Below are 20481 nucleotides of genomic sequence, written 5' to 3'. Positions count from 1 at the left end.
CTTCAAACTTGAATATAAAATGATCTATTCCATCATCCAAATCATTAATATAAATGGTGAAAAGCTGATGCCCCAGCACAAATCCGTAGAGAAAACCACTTGTCACGACAAACAAATTAGAGAACAAACACTTTGGGCTCAATTTTCCCCAGTATTTGCACCGTTTTTTTTTGGAGTAGGCTGCTTTTTCTGGCCTAACTTAAAAATCCCCAGTTTCCCCAATCAATTTGCACCAGCGTAACTCATTTAGTTACTTTTTTTTTTCCCTCAAAAGGGGCGTTACCAGCCACCTACGCCAATTCTGACCCTTTAGGCAATTTTGGCCAGCTGATAGTTATTCTATTTCTATTTAGGCCAGTGTATGTGGCTTCTCGAGAAAACCCTTGCGGAGAGTTAAAAAATCAGCACAGGTAAGTACATCAGAGGCCATTAGGCCTGGGCTAGGGTTGGGAAGTGGAGCGGACCAGGACCGGCGCTCACTCAGGGACCGGAGAGGCTCAGCGTGGGAGGGAGCAAGCTGACCGGCAGGCACGCACTCGGGGGCCACAGATCGGACCAGGAAGGCACCTCACTCGGGTGCAGACAGCCGATCTGAAGGCTTGGTGACCGGGGAGGGAGAGAGAGGTTACAAGACTTGGGGGGCAGGGGGGGTGGGGGGGAGGGAGAGGGGAAAGGACAAAAGCCCTTTGGGGGAGCTCTTTTGTGCATGCGCGGCCATTTCAGCGACGTCAAGAAAGTCCGTTTTCCCCCCCCGCCGTGCATGCGCAGAAGGCCCGGCTCCTTTTTCCAGCACAGACCGCAGGCTCACCCCCCGAGGCAACTGGCCACGCTGCACGGCTGCAGATTACAGCCCAAACATCGAGGAAACTTCAGAGATTTTTTTCTGCCGCATTTATTTACCGAATTAAGTGGCGCAACTCTGGCAATATGCCAGCAAATGGGCTCGGGGAAAATTGAGCCCTTCATCCCTACTCTGTCTCCTACCTCCCAACCAATTATCAACCCATCTCCAATTCCGTGCACCCTCATTTTTGCTAATAATACTTCTGAGGAACCTTATCAAATGCCTTCAGGAAATCCGTGTAGACGATATTGATAGACACTCCCCTATCCAATATGCTCGTTACCTCCTCAGGAAATAAAATCAGATAATTCAGAAATGGCCTACCCTTCACAAAGTCTAGAGCACTTTCTCTCCGCTCCCCATAAAAAAAACTGAGGTAATACAGGTTGAACCTCCCTTATCCGGAACCTTCGGGACCTGGCCTGTTCTGGATAAGGGATTTTTCTGGACGAGGGGTGGTCACATTAAATTGGATGGTACAGGTACTGCGCAAGGGGATATCGGGGCTGGCTGACTTGGGGCTGGGAGTGCAGCAGAGAGATCATGGTTGGGGGGGGCCGGGTTGCGGGGGGGAAGGTTGGATCATGGGGTCAGGCATCGAAGAAGGACTTCAATTTGTTCATGTCGGAGTTCTGCGCATGCGCCAAACGGTGGCCAGGAAAGGTTCTGGACGAGGGATGGATCCGGATAAGCGAGGCTCCTTTAGAACAGGAATACCAACTATAGTATTCCACCAGTAGCCTTGCTGAGTTCAGCAAATTGAACCAGATCAAGAACCATTTGCAGGGATAATTTTTCCAACTTTCCATTCCTGATGGTGAGCCTCACCCACCAGGTACCAATATCAGAAATGTGGGTATGCAATGGCACAGGATCTTCCAACCATTTTCATTACTGGTTGAAATATTGCACACTCAAATTTCTGACATGCATTCCTGATGGAAAAAGGATGTGCACAGTTGATCCTTACATATTCAGCCATGGATCTGCATGCTTAAATGCATGAAGGCAAAAACTTTGATTACAGTAGCCTTGGAATAGAAGTACTGCGCTCAGCAAGATTTGTCTCTGTCACAATCACGATTAAAGCGGTTACTTAAAGCATGGATACTTTTATCTAATATGTGACTTCGCTGGCTAAATGAATTCTGGCAGCATTTTGATGATCGATCCTCTCCCAGAACCTGGCAGGACACAAACCAGAGATTTGTCATAATCAAAAAGGATGGAATCCCATTAATTCATGATCATTCTAGTTAAATAAAAGATAAGACAGAAAGACATACTTGCATTTATATAGCGCCTTTCATGACCACCGGACATCTCTAAGTGCTTTACAGCCAATGAAGTACTTTTTGAGTGTAGTCACGGTTGTAATGTGAGAAACGCGGCAGACAATTTACGAACAGCAAGCTCTCTCAAACAGCAATAAGATAATGATCAGATAATCTGTTTTGCTTATGTTGATTGAGGGATAAATATTGGCAAGGACACCGGGGATAACTCCCCTGCTCTTCTTCGAAAAAGTGCCATGGGATCTTTTACATCCACCTGAGAGAGCAGACGAGGCCTCAGTTTAACATCTCATCTGAAAGACGGCACCTCCGACAGTGCAGCACTCCCTCAGCACTGCACTGGAGCGTCAACCTAGATTTATGTGCTCAAGCCCCTGGATTGGGAATTGAACCCACAACCCACTAAGCCACAGCTGGTATTTGTGGTGTTTTTTTTTATTGCAGCTGGTAAATCCCTGTTGAGGTATTGTTCAATGCCCTCTAGTCTTTACCCAAAGTAGCAATTCTTTACGTGTGATTCTGAACAGTTAATGTCCATGAAGCTTTTGATCAAGGGCACATGACTGCTATGCCCGAGACCATGTATTCAGCAGGAATCACTGAATAGACATCGACAATGCAATAGCAACACCATCACGTACTTATATAATGCCCAACGTACTTCAAGAGGTCTGAGATGAGGTCCACTACCCCTATCCAATGTTTGTGACAATGTTACCAGGGGGAATCATGTAGATGAGGAAGGGGACGAGGCCAAGAATAGATCCTAATGGGATTCCCGAGATGGAGGCAGGGGTGGGAGGAGAAGCCAATAGTTCCAGTTTTACCTATCCAATCATAATTATTTGATAGTATTCAAACCTAAGAGTTAAACGAAGCAAGGGCAAATACACCAAGCTTGACAATGGGAGAGCAGCACAAGGAAGATGGTGTGCTCAACAATGCCAAAAGCTGCAGAGAAGTCAAGGAGGGATAATGCATCATGATTATAGAAAATGTCATTCGTGACTTGTTAGGGCCTTTTTGGTGCTGTGGGAAAGGTGCAAGCCTAATTGGTGGGATTCAAACAGCAAGCAGTGGGAGAGAGGGGCATGGATCTGGGAAACGATAACACATTACATTAAGTGACAATGAAATGAATTGTACTAGCATTGTACTGATGCCTCCAACCATGTTCCGAATACAATTTAGTTTCTTATATACCAGCACTGCATTAATCTCCATCAGTTACAGCACCAAATTCAGTATGTCAGTATTGACATGATAGAGGCAGTCTGAACTGACATGCTGACAGCCTTTCATTATTCACTTGGCAGCTCAATATTGTTCTCCTAGAGGCAGCAAGATGATGGGATTAAGATACAATTTCCCAACAAAAAAACATGGTTCCGTAGTCTTAATGCTAGCAAGTGAAATGGGCTATTTCTTCCCATGCCTCACAGAATTACAATTTACTGTGGCGTTGGAACCAACACCAAAATATAAACACTTTAACCTCCCATCCTCAACCGCAATCCAATTGTGCAGATTGAAGCAAAACTAATTGCAAATATTTCTCTTTTTTTCCCCTCCCCCAATGAGCCACCATTGTCGATTTCTATAAATAATATTGTTCTCAGTCTGGGTACTCGCCCCAAAATACTGCATTTCACTCCTTCCAGTGTATGCTTCAGAAATACTACAGGAAGTCAACCCAGACAAAACCCACACTTATCTCAAACTATTCATTCCAGCTTGTTATAATCTAGTCACGCCCAGCTGTTATGTCACACCACATAGGCCAAGCTAAAGAAACATGTTTTCCTAAGTGTGGAGATGCTGGTGAAATCAGGATTTTCTGACATCATCAATCTGTCATTTCTCAATTTAACAATAAATCTTCCAAGAAAAGCTGCAAGGAAATAGGACCAGTTCACCTTCTTTAGTTGTCCTCGTAAAGAAATAACTTGCAAACCTCATGTTTCTGCTCTTCAGTTTTGCAGTTCCATTTCTTAAAAAGGGACACTACAGGATACTGCAATAAAGCATAGTCACAGCTAAGCCTTGCTCTCAAAAATGTTAACACTTGTTAAAATTAAGATTAAAAACTCGTTGTACAAAATTCACTCTCACAAGACATATCTGTATGTCCAATGTGGTGGTGCTGGCAGAAATTCAGTGAAAGCTGTCCCACCAGGAAGCAAGCCGGGCCTAATACACCCCACTATTGCAAAACGCCACAGCTAGCTGGTATCAAAGGCAAAATGGCTGCACAATCTTCACTTCTATTGTAAATGTCACATCAGAGGTCAACCAACACATGGGCAGAAGGCCAGCTGGAGACTATTTTCATGAAAGTGCATTAGTTACTGTGCGCAATCCCTATTATTGGAACCATGGAAGGTCACAGAAAAGTTTAATGCGGCTACAGGGCAGAAATTTGTTTAATTTACCACATGAATGTTTAATTGTAAGGCTACTCAAATTTACTGCGAAGTGTGACGCACATTAGGCCACAATGCATTGGGTAACAATACTGCTGCCCAGAACTGTCATCTTCATTGTCTATTTCTGTCTCTGTACACTGCAAAAATGGCTAAGGTGCCAATATTGTGCTAAATTTATACTAAATTACACTTTTCTGAAATTTGATCACATCTGCTTGCCTTTATAAATTGACCAAATCATCCATACTAAATCATTACGGCCATAACTCAAAAACACTGTATTTGGGGTGGGAAGATGTGGAAAAGAAGCTAAAGCTTTTACCTAGGTAAATTTAGCATTATACACTTGGGTAGGGGCAACAGCAAGCATGTGCGCACCATGCAATGGCTATGTATTCAATGCTACTGAGTGGCAGAAGGACATTGGTGTTAAAGTACATGTGCTGATCCAAAACTTTGTTGCCTGTATCTTAACTCGCTCCAAGTCTCGTTCATCCATCACTCCATGCTTGCTGACCCACACTGGCTCCCGGTCTGACAATGCCTCCATTTTAAAATCCTCATTCTCATTTTCAAAGACTTCCATTGCCTCGCCCCTCCCTAACTCTTACCTCCTCCATCCCTACAAGTCTTTGAGATCTTCGCATTCCTCCAATTCTGAACTCTTGCGCACTCCGATTTTAATCGCTCCACCACTGGTGGCCGTGCTTTCAGCGGTTATGGCCCCAAGCTCGAAGTCCCTCTCTAAACCTCTCTACCTCTCGCTCTCCTCCTTAAAACCTACCTCTTTGACCAAGCATTTGGTCATCTTTACTGATATCTCCTTCTGTGGCTTGGTGTCAAAAACATTTCTATTGCTATCGCTCTGTTTAAGCACCTTGGGATGATTTACTGTATAAGCTATATAAATTGAAGTTGTTATTGTATGAAATCACAAAGTCCGTACTGGTGCCTCAAGGCTATTGCATAAGCAAATAGTGTTAAGATGTACTGCCAGGATCATTAAATAGAAAACAAGAAATATTATTTTGTCTTCGCACAAGGCCTCGTTTACAATACTGCATCTAATTTTGGTCCTCTTACATGGTGGTTGATATTGAGGCCCTGGAAAAGAATCTGAGAATGGCAACTACTTTGCTGCCTAGTTTAAAGACTTTCAGTTACAACAGATATAAAGAGTAAAGGGAAAATGTAGAATTCGAGATTTGATTATGGTCTTTAAAATAATGAAAGAATTTGACTTAGTCCATGTCAATATGCTATTGGATTCATTGATTTTTTAAAAATTTGTTCACAGGATGTGGGCATCATTGGCAAGGCCAGCATTTATTGCCCATTCCTAATTGCCCTCGAGAAGGTGGTGGTGAGCCGCCTTCTTGAACTGCTGCAGTCTTTGTAGTTGTTTGTTGCAATTGAGTGACTTGCTAGGCCATTTCGGAGGTCAGTTAATAGTTAACCAAATTGCTGTGGGTCTGGGTCACATATAGGCCAGACTGGGTAAGGACTGAGATTTCCTTCCCAAAAAAAAGGACATGAGTGAACCAGATGGGTTTTTACGACAATCCAGTAGTTTCTAGTAGGACTCAAGTTTCAGCTCAAGTTGCTCCTATTTTTTTGGAGCAACTATTTAGCATGGAGTATCTTAGAAATCGCAATTCTCGCCATTTAATTTGCTCAAGTTTGCTTAGTTAAAATAGCTTCATTTTAGTAGAGTTTTTTTTTCCAAAAGGGGACATTAACAGCCACTTACGCCTGTTTTGCAAGTTTAGGCAGCGAAAAGTTACTCCAAACTAACTTAGAACGAGTGTCGATTTTTGTACGCTCAGAAAAACTTTGCCTACACTTTATAAATTAGGCGCAGATAGTGAGAGATGGGGGGGGAGGAAATTATGGAAATTTAACAGTTAGGGGATTTTACAAAGCATTAAACACTTCACTTTTACCAATAAAGAGCCATCATCAATAATAAATTATAAATAAATCAACCAAAAAAAATTAAAAATTAAAAATTAAAATAAAATAAAAAAATCAATAAATAAAAAATTAAAAGTTTCTATTCACCTACTGCAGCACCGGGAGCCCTCCAACAGACTGCCGAAGAGCTGGTCGGGCGGGCCCCACCACTGAAGAGGTGCTGCTTGGGCGGGGCCCGCCACCAAAGAGGTGCTGGTTGGGCGGGCCCTGCCACCGAGGAGGTGTTCGGGCGGGGCCCGCCACCGAGGTGCTGCTGGTCGGGCGCCGAGGAGGTAAGGGCAGGCAGGCCACTCGGCCCGGGATAGGGGCGACGTCCCTTCGGCCAGGGATAGGGTCGCCCGGAGATAAGACGCGCTGGGAGGGCCAGGAGCTACTGCGCACGTGCAGCTGTCGCCACTCTTTTTGGCGCAGGGCTGTAGCTCCGCCCCCAGCTGCAAGTGCTGTGCTGCATTGACTGTGAAACAGTCCTGCTGGACTCGGAGAATCGCGAGGTACGTTTTAGGCGCTTTTTTTATTCTAAAAAATAGGTGGGCCTCTTGGCGTGAGCCGTTCTGGGAGGACATCCAGAACTTGGGCCTGAGGTCACTGTTACTGACACAAGCTTTTTATTCCCGATTTATTTAATTAACTGAAAGCAAATTCCCCAGACGCTGTGGTGAGATTTGAACTCACATCTCTGGATCATTAGTACAGGCCTCTGGACTACTAGTCCAGTAATATAACCACTATGCTACCATACCCAATGAGTCAAATGAGCTATTTCAATTAGATAGGTTAGAGAGGACCAGGGGACATAAGTGCAAGTTCGGAAAGCACAGAATTAGGTTAGATTCAGAGCCACTTCTTTTCGCAGAGTCGTTGACCTGTGGAACATATGCAATGAGTGCAGTTTCTCTGCAAGCATTCATAAGGGAGCTAGACAAGTTTCTGAAGTTACTGCATTTAAATGGGTATTGGAGGATGCATCTCCCAGTCACTGTGTTCTCCTTGAACCTCTTTGTTCACCTTTGGGGGTCAGAGATGAATTTCCCAGAATTTTTTTTCCCAAACTGGTGTAAAGATTTCCCTTTTTTACATTCCTGTTTCCCCAAAGTTATCGTGTTTTGCTCCACTGCTGTTTTTGAAGGGGTATTTAGCAGACCTAAATTTGAATCCTCAAACTCAATTCAGCACTCCACTACATGGCAAGTCACATCCATCTCAATGAGCAGAGAAAACAGGGCTGGAGTACTTTCTATTTGCACTAATCAAATGTACCCTCTTGGCAAGGTGATCAAGCAGCACATTGCTGGCTTCCTGTTACAACAGTCTGTCAGCTGTCACATCCAGACGGAGGAGTTTGTTAAGGGTAAGACTATGAGAAAGTGCATCTGATAACCATATATAGCAAATGCAATTCCACTAATTTCAGAGTTAAGACTGGGAAATGTTTAACTGTGTTACGTCAATAACAAAAGTAGTCAAACCACAGAAAGCAGCAAATAGCATGCATGACATCATCGCAACTTATAGAGCAAAAAACATTCAAATGTTCCTTTGCGCAGACAACTAGGTTTTAACATAATAATGCATCTTTCATTCTTCTACTTCGGCACATTTTCAAAAAACAATTAAATCGGAGGCTTCCCGCAGGCGATGTCTCTGAACTGCAAAAAAAATACAACCTAGCTGACAGTCCCGGAGGTTCGTAGACTCGTGCACTTGGGCTGCAGATGTAAAGGCCCACGTATTCCAGGGGAACAGGCGGTTCGCAAGTGCCCCTGGGATCATGTGGGCCAGGCCAAACAATCCTAAAGAGGGATTCCCCTTATGCTAACGGGAATTCCATTTAAGTACAGAATCCCCATAAGCATGAATAGGAATCCTCTAAAAAACACAATTACACACCAGTTAAATAAAAATAAAGTACATGTTCAAAATGAATTAAAATTAAATTAAACATTTAAAACAAAAATGTAATATTTTGAAAAATAAATGTAACCATTTTAAAGGGGCCAGAACATAAAAAAAACTTTAAAATTAGTCATAGGTTATGTTTAAACATATATATATTTTTTAAATGTAATATTTATTTAAACTCTTCCGCTGGTAAAAGACCCTATGCCTGCTTTTACCAGGCGCAAGTTTCACGGGCATTTGCCGGGCAGTAGTTGGGCAAATAGCCCAACTCTCCGCCAGCAAATGTCCATCCCCCACCCCCCAACCTGGGGATGTGGTAGATCGGTCAAGCTGAAATTTGACAGATCGTAAGCTCCGGGTTTTCGCGCATGAGCAGCACACCCGGAACCCGGGAACTTGTGGGGCACATACGGTTGCATATGCACTGTATACGCAATCATAGGCCCCGGAAAATGCGGGCCATATAGTTTCAATGATATTGAGGCTTTGGAAAGGGTGCAGAAGCGGGCCACTCGATTAATCCCCAGTTTGAAACATCTTAGTTATTGTGGGGTCAAGTTTCGGCCTGAGTTGCTCCTATTTTTTTGGAGCAACTAGTTTAGAATGGAGTATCTCGCCCCACTGCCGAGGTAAGATGCGTCAGGCCAGCTACTGCGCACATGCGCAGCCTCCACTGCGCACGCGCGCAGCCTCCACTGCGTACGCGCGCAGCCTCCACTGCGCATGCGCGCAGCCTCCACTGCGTACGCGTGCAGCCTCCACTGCGCATGCGCGCAGCTGCCGGCACTGTTTTTGGCGCAGGGCAATAGCACCGCCCCCAGAAGCTCCTGCTGCACAGCGCTGAGGTGGAAATGGGCCTACAGCTATCGGAGAATCGCAAGGTAAGTATTCGGTGCAATTTTTGTTCTATAAATTAGGCGGGCCTCTCCGATGTGTGCTGATCTAGCGGGCGACCGAAACTTGACCCCCAAGATAGGCAAGAGCTATTTGATCGAGATTAATAAGATATGGGGAATCAATTGTGTTTGTGTTGACAGCTTGTTTCAACTAAATAGGTTAGGGAGGGCCATTTCAAGTTACACAAAGACAGAACTAGGATAGATATCAGGCAGTGGTTCTTTTCTTTTAAGAAACCGATGCTGAATTTTGCTCTCAGAAAAGATAAAAAGGTAATTCAATGCTTGAGGACTTATCTTTTTGTACCAGTCCTCATTATCATTGCATGCTATTTACCCAGAGGGTTGAATAAGATCCAGTTTTCCATTGTACAAAGGGAACCATTTATTCTAAGATGTCAGAAAGATAATTTTATCAAGTTTGTAAAAATGAAACGTGCAGTAACACGACTGACAGCTGTTATATCAAAATAACTGATCATAGCTACTGATTCACTATCACAAAAAAAAAATAATCACGAGTTCCCACTGTAGCATGAACCTAGATCACTGGCTGACATGCTGGACATTGAATTATTTGTTTTAAGACAGGCTCCTCCAGAAATTAAACCAACTTCAAAATTCATGAATGCACCAACAGTACAATTTTCTAGAAAACATTCACAATGACAAACCTTAAAGTCTTGCTACAATTGTACAGGGTTTTAGTGAGGCCACACCTGGAGTACTGTGCACAGTTTTAGTTTCCTTATCGAAGGAAGGATATATTTGCCTTAGAGTCGATGCAACAAAGGTTCACTAGATTGATTCCTGGGATGAGAGGGTTGTCCTATGAAAGATTGAGTAGACTGGGCCTAGACTCTCTAGAGTTTAGAAGAATGAGAGGTGATCTCATTGAAACATAAGATTCTGAGGGGGATTGCCAGGATAAATGTGGCGAGATTGTTTTCACTGGCTGCAGAGTCTACAACTAGGGGCCATAGTCTCAGGATAAGGGGTCAGCCATTAAAGACGAGGAATTTCTTCCCTCAGGGGGCTGTGATTCCTTAGAATACTCTAACCCAGAGAGCTGTGGTTGCTCATTCATTGAGTATATTCAAGGCTTAGATTGTTGGACTCTAGAGGAATCATGGGATATGGGGATAGGGCATAAAAGTTGAGTTGAGGTCGAAGATCAGCTACGATATTATTGAATGACGGAGCAGGCTCGAGGGACCGTACAGCCTACTCCTAATTCTTAAGTATACGTGCTACAATTAAAAAGGTATATTACAACCACAGTACATATAGTCACTGTAACAAGTACAAAAACTGCATGCCCATAATGCACTGTTTTTAAACAGGCATCAGCCAAACAGGGCAGCTAAGTGGTTTCGCATTGGCTAAGACTTTAAGAGCTCAGAATAAAGTGGTATCTGGGGACTCATTGATAATTTCATTTTGGAAACACAAACTTTTTAATCCCTGCAGATGTTGGGAAAGGTTTATTTGGGTAGTTCAATTTCCTCAATAATTAATTACACACAATACCCTTCCTGCATTTCCTTACACAGTCCTTCATGCAAATCCACACCCAACACCAACCCCACCCCCCACCCCCACAATAAATGATGTACCTGTATAGTTTCTCAAATAATTTTGAAGCATAACTGCAATTGGCTGCTGAGAAATGCTTGTTATTCACATTCCAACTTTTCTCCACACCCATCTTGTGCATAGTTTTCTTTGAAAATTGTCCCTTCACCATTCTGCGGTACAACCTGCACCGTGGCCCTAGATATTAGAGCATTTTAAGAATGGGCAGCAGACTGGCATGGTATGATAAATGGACAAGTACCTACATGCCCATGGCATCAAGAAAAAGCACAATGACTGTCCGGTACTTCTTAACAGCAACCAGAGATCAGCAATCAATTCACCCCAGAATATTTATTTTCTTCCTCTCTGCATTTTTCTCTCCCTCCCCTGAAGGTATGGTTCCACTAGCAGCCCTCAGATACCCAGTGGATTATGGTTTCACAGGTAGCCCTCAGATACCTGTGGAACCATAACCTCAAGCAGCAATTCATCATGCATGAGCCAAAGCAAGGAATGTAGACAGTTTTTTTCCACCTTAAAGTAAAATTTCAGGCTTATCTTTTTCACATTGTGAATTTTAAAGATTCTGAGATACCAATGGGAATACAATCATTCCATGTATTATCCCAAGATAATACAGAAGAGTCCATGTACAGAAGAACATAAGAAATAGGAGTAGGAGTAGGACATACGGCCCCTCAAGCCTGCTCCATCGGTTTAACAAATGGATTAAACATCACAAGCAATATTTTTACTCAGAGTACTCCACAAAAATATATTCCATAATGTCATACCTTTTATACGGCATCATGTCTTTTAACAAACAAAGCAACTCCCTAGTCCAAGGCTGATTTTAATGAAAATGACCTATGAATAGATTTTCAACTGAGTTTACAACGTGAAATAGAAACATATGGTCTTTCAAATCCCCAGCTTTATTAACCTCAACCAAGACCTTTTGTGAGAAGATTGAGGGTGAACTAATCGAGGTTTATAAAATGATAAATGAATTCAATAGGGTACATACAGAGGGCTCAATTTTCCACAGTATTTGCTCTGTTTTTTTTTTGAGAAGTCTGTTTTTTCTGGCCTAACTTAAAAATCCCCAGTTTCCCCAATCAATTTGCACCAGTGTAACTATCTTAGTTACGTTTTTTTTTAAAAAGGTACTTTTTTTTCTCAAAAGGAGGCATTACTAGCCACCTATGCCAGTTCTGGCCATTTAGGCAACATTGGCCAGCTAATAGTTACTCCATTTCTACTTTGGCCAGCGTATGTGGCCACTCAAGAAAACCCTTGCGGAGAATTAAAGAAATCGGCGCAGGTAGGTACACCAGAGGCCATTCGGCCTGGGCTAGGGGCGGGAAGCGGAGAGGACCTGGACCTGAACCAACCAAGCCTTAGCAATGTTAAATAAATCAATGCGGAGTACATTTACAAACAAAAACTACTAAAGAGACATTGAAAAATAAAATCCATTCAATAGAGACACCACTTCTCAGAGGGAACAGACTTGTAAAGCCATCCTTCGCACAATTAAAATAATCAAGAAATAATCATACCGCAATTCTATAAGAAATAAAAAATTGAAGTCGTACCTTCAGCATCAAACTCCAATTCACATTTCTGCACTCGGCCCGGGAAGGCAGTGGGCCGGTGCGGGAGGCCACTCGGCCTGAGCTAGGGGCGGGAGGGAGCGAACTGGCCAGCATCGGGGCCATAGAGCAGCGGCAAGTCAACGTAGAGGTTGGGGGGGAAAAGAGGGAGCATAGAGATCCTCCAACAACCCGGTAAACAATAGCATGCCATACAGCCCCTTTAAGAATAAGCACGGTCACAATATTGTGTATGTCCTAATGCAATTAATCTCTTGTTAAGGAATATAAAAGAGGTAGTGTGAGTGGCTTCAACAATGAGGCCATTTTCAACGCAGTCCCTCAACTATTCCCTCAGCCGTGGTATTTTGAACAAACAGCTTTAGTCTCTTAACAATATGGTGATTGCAGCGTTTCGCTGTACTGATGGCATTACCTGTTGCAGCGCAGATTGTAGGCTGGGAGCTTGACACTGTAGTGAACACACCGCTCTGGCAGGTTCACCACTTCAAAAGGCAGTTTGAACACAACCTTTCACTCATCATCATAGGCAGTCCCTCAGAATCGAGGAAGACTTGCTTCCACTCTTAGAATGAGTCCTTAGGTGGCTGAAGTCCAATACAAGAGCCACAGTCCCTGTCACAGGTGGGACAGACAGCCATTGAGGGTAAGGGAGAGTGGGACAGGTTTGCCGCACATTCTTTCCGCTGTCTGCGCTTGTCTTCTGCATGCAGTCGGCAAAGGGTCATGCTGAATTGCCACCGTGCATGCGCAGACGTCCCGGCACATTTTTCCGGCGCAGACCGCAGGCTCCACTCCCGAGGTGACTGGCCATGCTGTACGGGTCCAGAGTAGAGGCCAAACATCGGCGAAAGTCTGAAGATTTTTTTTCTGGAGCACCTACTGGCGTAATGAAGCGGCACAACTCGGGCAAGTACGTTAAAGAAATGGGCTCGGGGAAAATTGTGCCCAAAGAAACTATTTCCTCTGGTGGACAAATCCAGAATGAGGTCCATAAATAGTGGAAATCTGGAACGGTCTCCCCAAAAGTCTGTGGATGCTGGGTCAGTTGAAATTTTCGATTCTAAGATTGATTTGTGTCAGGTAAAAGTATCAAGACACAAGAAGCAAAAATAGGTCAACGAAGTTGAGGTATAAATTAGCCATAACTTCACTGAATTGTGGAAGAGGCTCAAGGGGCTGAATGGCCTACTCTTGGTTAATCTTGTATAAATCTTAAATGTTCCCACATATGCAAGTACTATTTAAATAATCACATGTTTAACAGAAGCATACCAGCCAATTTAAGAGCATGAACTCGATATACATGTGACCATTACATTTTCTGACTCAACTGAAAAGATATGCAAGAGATATAAAAGACTTTCCTTTCTCTGGCCATTATAGAATTATGTTGGTCAAATTCATATCAATGTATTGGAACATTCACTAAATTGCAGCTGCATGCAATTATTTGTCGTTCAGCGGTTGATATCTGGTGCTTGAAGTCTTCAAGCTGTATTATTTGAATTAACCATAACCAAAATCTTATGATGAGAACTACATATTAATCTCACATGATTCCACACTTTGTGGATGTCTTGATACAAAAGCTATTTGGAGTGCATCAAGGTTAGATCATTTCTTTTTACACTTAACTGCTCTCATTTCTCCCAGCAGCATTCCACATTCAAGAGAGGAGGAGGAGGAAGAGGAAAACGAGGAAGGAGGACATTTTTTAAGTCCATCAAATAATCATGTGTGACTGTGTAATTGGAAGACATTAGCATGAGTTTTGTTCCAATGTTAGACTGTCGGTTTGTAAGAAATGTCCTAGCCTTCTGATGAAGAGGGGGGGTATGCTGTTTTCTGTTTTGCCACTAGGAAATGTGCAGTGCAGCACTTTTGGTTGATTAGAAACATAGAAACATAGAAAATAGGTGCAGGAGTAGGCCATTCGGCACTTCTAGCCTGCACCGCCATTCAATGAGTTCATGGCTGAACGTGCAACTTCAGTACCCCATTCCTGCTTTCTCGCCATACCCCTTGATCCCCCTAGTAGTAAGGACTTCATCTAACTCCCTTTTGAATATATTTAGTGAATTGGCCTCAACTACTTTCTGTGATAGAGAATTCCACAGGTTCACCACTCTCTGGGTGAAGAAGTTCCTCCTCATCTCGGTCCTAAATGGCTTACCCCTTATCCTTAGACTGTGTCCCCTGGTTCTGGACTTCCTCAACATTGGGAACATTCTTCCTGCATCTAACCTGTCTAACCCCGTCAGAATTTTAAACGTTTCTATGAGGTCCCCTCTCATTCTTCTGAACTCCAGTGAATACAAGCCCAGTTGATCCAGTCTTTCTTGATAGGTCAGTCCCGCCATCCCGGGAATCAGTCTGGTGAACCTTCGCTGCACTCCCTCAATAGCAAGAATGTCCTTACTCAGGTTAGGAGACCAAAACTGTACACAATACTCCAGGTGTGGCTTCACCAAGGCCCTGTACAACTGTAGCAACACCTCCCTGCCCCTGTACTCAAATCCCCTCGCTATGAAGGCCAACATGCCATTTGCTTTCTTAACCGTCTGCTGTACCTGCATGCCAACCTTTAATGACTGATGTACCATGACACCCAGGTCTCGTTGCACCTCCCCTTTTCCTAATCTGTCACCATTCAGATAATAGTCTATCTCTCTGTTTTTACCACCATAGTGGATAACCTCACATTTATCCACATTATACTTCATCTGCCATGCATTTGCCCACTCACCTAACCTATCCAAGTCGCTCTGCAGCCTCATAGCATCCTCCTCGCAGCTCACACTGCCACCCAACTTAGTGTCATCCGCAAATTTGGAGATACTACATTTAATCCCCTCGTCTAAAACATTAATGTACAGTGTAAACAGCTGGGGCCCCAGCACAGAACCTTGCGGTACCCCACTTGTCACTGCCTGCCATTCTGAATAGTCCCCATTTACTCCTACTCTTTGCTTCCTGTCTGACAACCAGTTCTCAATCCATGTCAGCACACTACTCCCAATCCCATGTGCTTTAACTTTGCACATTAATCTCTTGTGTGGGGCCTTGTCGAAAGCCTTCTGAAAGTCCAAATATACCACATCAACTGGTTCTCCCTTGTCCACTCTACTGGAAACATCCTCAAAAAATTCCAGAAGATTTGTCAAGCATGATTTCCCTTTCACAAATCCATGCTGACTTGGACCTATCATGTCACCTCTTTCCAAATGCACTGCTATGATATCCTTAATAATTGATTCCATCATTTTACCCACTACCGATGTCTGGCTGACCGGTCTATAATTCCGTGTTATCTCTCTCCCTCGTTTTTTAAAAAGTGGGGTTACATTGGCTACCCTCCACTCCATAGGAACTGATCCAGAGTCAATGGAATGTTGGAAAATGACTGTCAATGCATCCGCTATTTGCAAGGCCACCTCCTTAAGTACTCTGGGATGCAGTCCATCAGGCCCTGGGGATTTATCGGCCTTCAATCCCATCAATTTCCCCAACACAATTTCCCTACTAATAAGGATTACCCTCAGTTCCTCCTCCTTACTAGTCCCTCCGACCCCTTTTATATCCGGAAGGTTGTTAGTGTCCTCCTTAATGAATTCCGAACTAAAGTACTTGTTCAATTGGTCTGCCATTTCTTTGTTCCCCGTTATGACTTCCCCTGATTCTGACTGCAGGGGACCTAAGTTTGTCTTTACTAATCTTTTTCTCTTTACATATCTATGGAAACTTTTGCAATCCGTCTTAATGTTCCCTGCAAGCTTCTTCTCGTACTCCATTTTCCCTGCCCTAATCAAACCCTTTGTCCTCCTCTGCTGAGTTCTAAATTTCTCCCAGTCCCCGGGTTCGCTGCTATTTCTGGCCAATTTGTTGACTTACAGGTCATTCCTTCATGCCTTTGGAGTAATGTCTCTTCTCTGCAGAGCCTCCCCAGTATCCCAGCCAAGATTAGAAAGTTACTGAATCGATTCAAATACACGTGGGTGCCTCAACCATATAATTTTCTGCCATTTCTATTTAAAACGTGGGGCCGAAATACAGGCCCGCTAGAAAGCTGGCGCATCTACCTTTTTTATTGAAGTTTTTCCGCCGGGAGCAATGAGGCAGCCTTCGGATCGCTTTTTGGGACCTTGAACTTTTTTTTGACGTCAGACCGGAAGTCAGTCATAGTGGGGGCAGAAGTCTTGCTGAGGGGCGGAGGTTGGGACAGGATCGCGTGTCCGCCACTGACGTCACAGCGCGTGTGCGTCACCGCGCTCGCTCCCCTCCGTTAAAGAGGAGAGAATTGGGTATTTTTTAAGCTTTGGTCACTGGGCCACCAGGGAGGGTTTGGGCCGGGCCACTGGGTGCCAGGCTGTTTGTTGGCAGCCCAGCCGAACTCAGGGGAGCAATAGTCCAGCCGACATGGAAAGTCGGCCGGCAAAAAAAATAAGATGGCGGCCGCGGCATTCGGCCCTCACCTTTAATGGCCGCCTCACTGCCAGGGCAGAGAGAGAGCAAACAAGGTGCACCGAAAGAAAAGGCTGTTAGGGGAACCGTCCAGCGGCTCGTGGGTTTCTTCAACTAAATTTGGGTCGGATTCAATTGTAGGTGCGGGATAGCGGTGGTGTGCACTTTGACGACGCTCTTGCGGTGATCGGCAACGGCGGGGCCGAAAAATCCCCAAGCTGAATTTGGGTCAGGGCGGCCAATGGATTGCAACGTGGCAGCCACTCGATTCCGCTGCATGGCCGCCGCAAAACGGACCCTGAATTTCGGCCCCCGTGTCTTTAATGGCAAAACTACATTTTTCTGGAATTTTTTTGCAAGAGCAAAGCTAAAGGTTAGTTTGCAGGTGCAGCAGGTAATCAGGAAGGCGAATGGAATGTTGGCCTTCATTGCGAGAGGGATGGAGTACAAAAGCAGGGAGGTCCTGCTGCAACTGTATAAGGTATTGGTAAGGCCGCACCTGGAGTACTGCGTGCAGTTTTGGTCACCTTACTTAAGGAAGGATATACTAGCTTTGGAAGGGGTACAGAGACAATTCACTAGGCTGATTCCAGAAATGAGGGGGTTACCTTATGATGATAGATTGAGTAGACTGGGTCTTTACTCGTTGGAGTTCAGAAGGATGAGGGGTGATCTTATAGAAACATTTAAAATCATGAAAGGGATAGACAAGATAGAGGCAGAGAGGTTGTTTCCACTGGTAGGGGAGTCTAGAATTAGGGGGCACAGCCTCAAAATACGGAGGAGCCAATTTAAAACCGAGTTGAGGAAGAATTTCTTCTCCCAGAGGGTTGTGAATCTGTGGAATTCTCTGCCCAAGGAAGCAGTTGAGGCTAGCTCATTGAATGTTTTCAAGTCAAAGATAGATAGATTTTTAAGCAATAAGGGAATTAAGGGTTACGGGGAGAGGGCGGGTAAGTGGAGCTGAGTCCACGACCAGATCAGCCATGATCTTATTGAATGGCGGAGCAGGCTCGAGGGGCTAGATGGCCTACTCCTGTTCCTAATTCTTATGTTCTTATGTTCTTAAACATTTCATTCAGAAAGTGTATTGAAAAGATTTGAATTTATTCCAAAGGCTTAGCATACTCGGAAATATTAAGGATATCACATACAACAAATTAGTTTGAAATTAAATTACTGGCACATATACAAATATAGTGAATATTGCGTAGGCAAACATAGCATCTGCTTTGTGTGTGACAAGAAGCCACGAATAGCAATGAGCGCAATTTTTCTCTCATTTGATTATGTTTGTTGAGAGAAAAATGCTATCCAGGACATTGGAAAAACTCTCTGCTCTTGTTAGTCTCGTGCCATGGGATCCACCTGTACAGGCAGACAGACTATGGTTTAATATTTCATCCAATGGATTACATTTCCAACAGTGCAACAGAATTGGAATAGAGTGTCAGCCTGGGTTATGTGCTCAAATCCAAATGAACTGAATGAGAATGGACTTTGCAATGTCAGCCTAGTACAAGCATTTTGCAAACTAGTCAGCATCCACTTTGACTAAAAAACAACAGGTGTTCCTGTTCTTTCACATCCCCTTTCATAAGCTTATCTTCCATCTTGGTCCCAAACAATTCGATACTGATGAAACAATCTGGCCACTATTGTTTGTCAAGGTTGCCTAGGCAACAGACACATATACGATACCAGAAGTTTCAGCATTTAGATGCAAATTCAGGGGAGAATTAACTTGCACCTATACATACAGGAACTTCAAAAGGATGTCTTTGTTAGAAACCTCGGCAAAAGTAGCCTGGCTGACTTCTAAGACAAAAAATTTTGTATGTACCCTGTACTTGCGATGCATTGGAGTATGGCAAGCCATGGAGGAGACAGAAAAATAAAAGTAATAAATTTAAACATATAGGACAATAGTAACAGAAGATTCAGAATGTAACTTTTTACATTAGAATGCATATTTTCAAAAGCAATTTACCGATACAAGCATTTCTGGGCCTTTTTCAACCCATAAACATCTGTATGTGGCTCTAATGCAGTCACAGTAGTTTCTATTGACACAAAATTTTACCTGAACCTGTATAAAACATTGGTTTGGCCTCAACTGGAGTACTGTGTCCAATTCTGGGTACCACACTTTAGGAAGGATGTGAAGGCCATAGAGAGGGTGCAGAAAAGATTTACGAGAATGATTCCAGGGATGACGGACTTCAGTTACGTGGATAAACAGGAGAAGCCGGGGTTGTTCGCCTCAGAGCAGAGAAGATTGAGAGAAGTTTTGACAGAGGTGTTCAAAATCATGAGGGATCTGGACAGAGTAGATAGAGAGAAACTGTTCCCATTGGCGGAAGGGTGGAGAACCAGAGGACACAGATTTAAGGTGATTGGCAAAAGAACCAAAAGGTGACCCAAGAAAAAACGTATTTACACAGCGAGTGGTTAGGATCTGGAATGCACTGCCTGAAAGGTTGGTGGGGACAGACTCAATCATGGTTTTCAAAAGGGAGTTGGATAAGTATTTGAACAAAAAAGATTTACAGGTCTACAGGGAAAGGGGAGGGTTGGGGGAAGTGGGACTAGCTGAGGTGCCCTTGCAAAGAGCCGGCACGGGCTCGACCGGCCCAATGACCGCCTTCCGTGCTGTAACCCTTCTATGATTCTATGTTATGGCAAGCAAGACATTTTCACATGGTTTTGGATCATTCATTCAAAAATGGACATTACTGCGTGGCTAGGGGAATGAGAAGAGGGGGAAAATACCTTGAATATAAAATACTTCCCCAGTTTGTGGGAAAAGAATGAGTTCTATCTATGAGAAGAAATTTATGATTTCCTTCTTTCTCCGGCAACCTGCTGTGACCCTGCAAGGTCAGATCTGAGACAGATATCTGGCATCAATCAGCTGGTGTCTGCAGAAGGGTTTAAAACAATTCTGTATGATAAGTGGGAAAAAAAAGTCTTTTCTCACTTCAATCACCTGCAGTCTTATCCTCACTGTGGCAGGACTCAAGCCATCCACAACAATTTGCAGCAATTAGGGCAATTTTAGACTTAAAACTCATCCAAGCATATTTTGACTCACATCGCCATTAATTTCACCCAATCAAGCCATCTGCTGATGATATTCCTCACTCTAGGTGTCGCGCTGCAGACAATGGATGTTTGCGGCAGCTGCTAAGTCCGAACACAATCCCACTGGAGAGACTCCCCGTACAACTGAGGCACAGCATCACTTGGACAAACCTGATGGTTGCGAAATATGCAATAATCATTTGATCCCCACAAGTATATCACATAACCCAGAATAAATGCTCTCAAGATTTAAATGAAAGACTTGAATTTATATAGCGCCTTTTACGACCACCGGACGTCCCAAAGCACTTTTTGGAGTGTAGTCACTGTTGTAATATAGGAAAACGCGGCAGCCAATTTGCACACAGCAAGCTCCCACAAACAGCAATGTGATAATGACCAGTT

At 43.8% G+C, this 20481-nt stretch overlaps 1 protein-coding gene across 1 annotated transcript in view; it reads right to left on the bottom strand.

Moving 5' to 3' along the window:
* kif21b (kinesin family member 21B) overlaps positions 1 to 20107 on the bottom strand; it is a 175429-nt gene extending 155322 nt beyond the window's left edge. Inside the window, exon 1 of the mRNA XM_070859421.1 lies at positions 20087 to 20107. Coding sequence (XP_070715522.1) covers positions 20087 to 20094 — 8 coding nt within the window. The 5' untranslated portion in view covers positions 20095 to 20107. The remainder of the gene's footprint in view (positions 1 to 20086) is intronic.
* Between the last annotated feature and the right edge of the window lie 374 nt (positions 20108 to 20481).

The sequence above is a fragment of the Pristiophorus japonicus genome, chromosome 17 (genome assembly GCF_044704955.1).
Source record: "Pristiophorus japonicus isolate sPriJap1 chromosome 17, sPriJap1.hap1, whole genome shotgun sequence".
Classification (NCBI taxonomy): Eukaryota; Metazoa; Chordata; class Chondrichthyes; family Pristiophoridae; genus Pristiophorus; species Pristiophorus japonicus.
The sequence above is the reverse complement of the archived record's forward strand: the minus strand, read 5'-3'. Positions and strand labels throughout refer to the sequence as shown.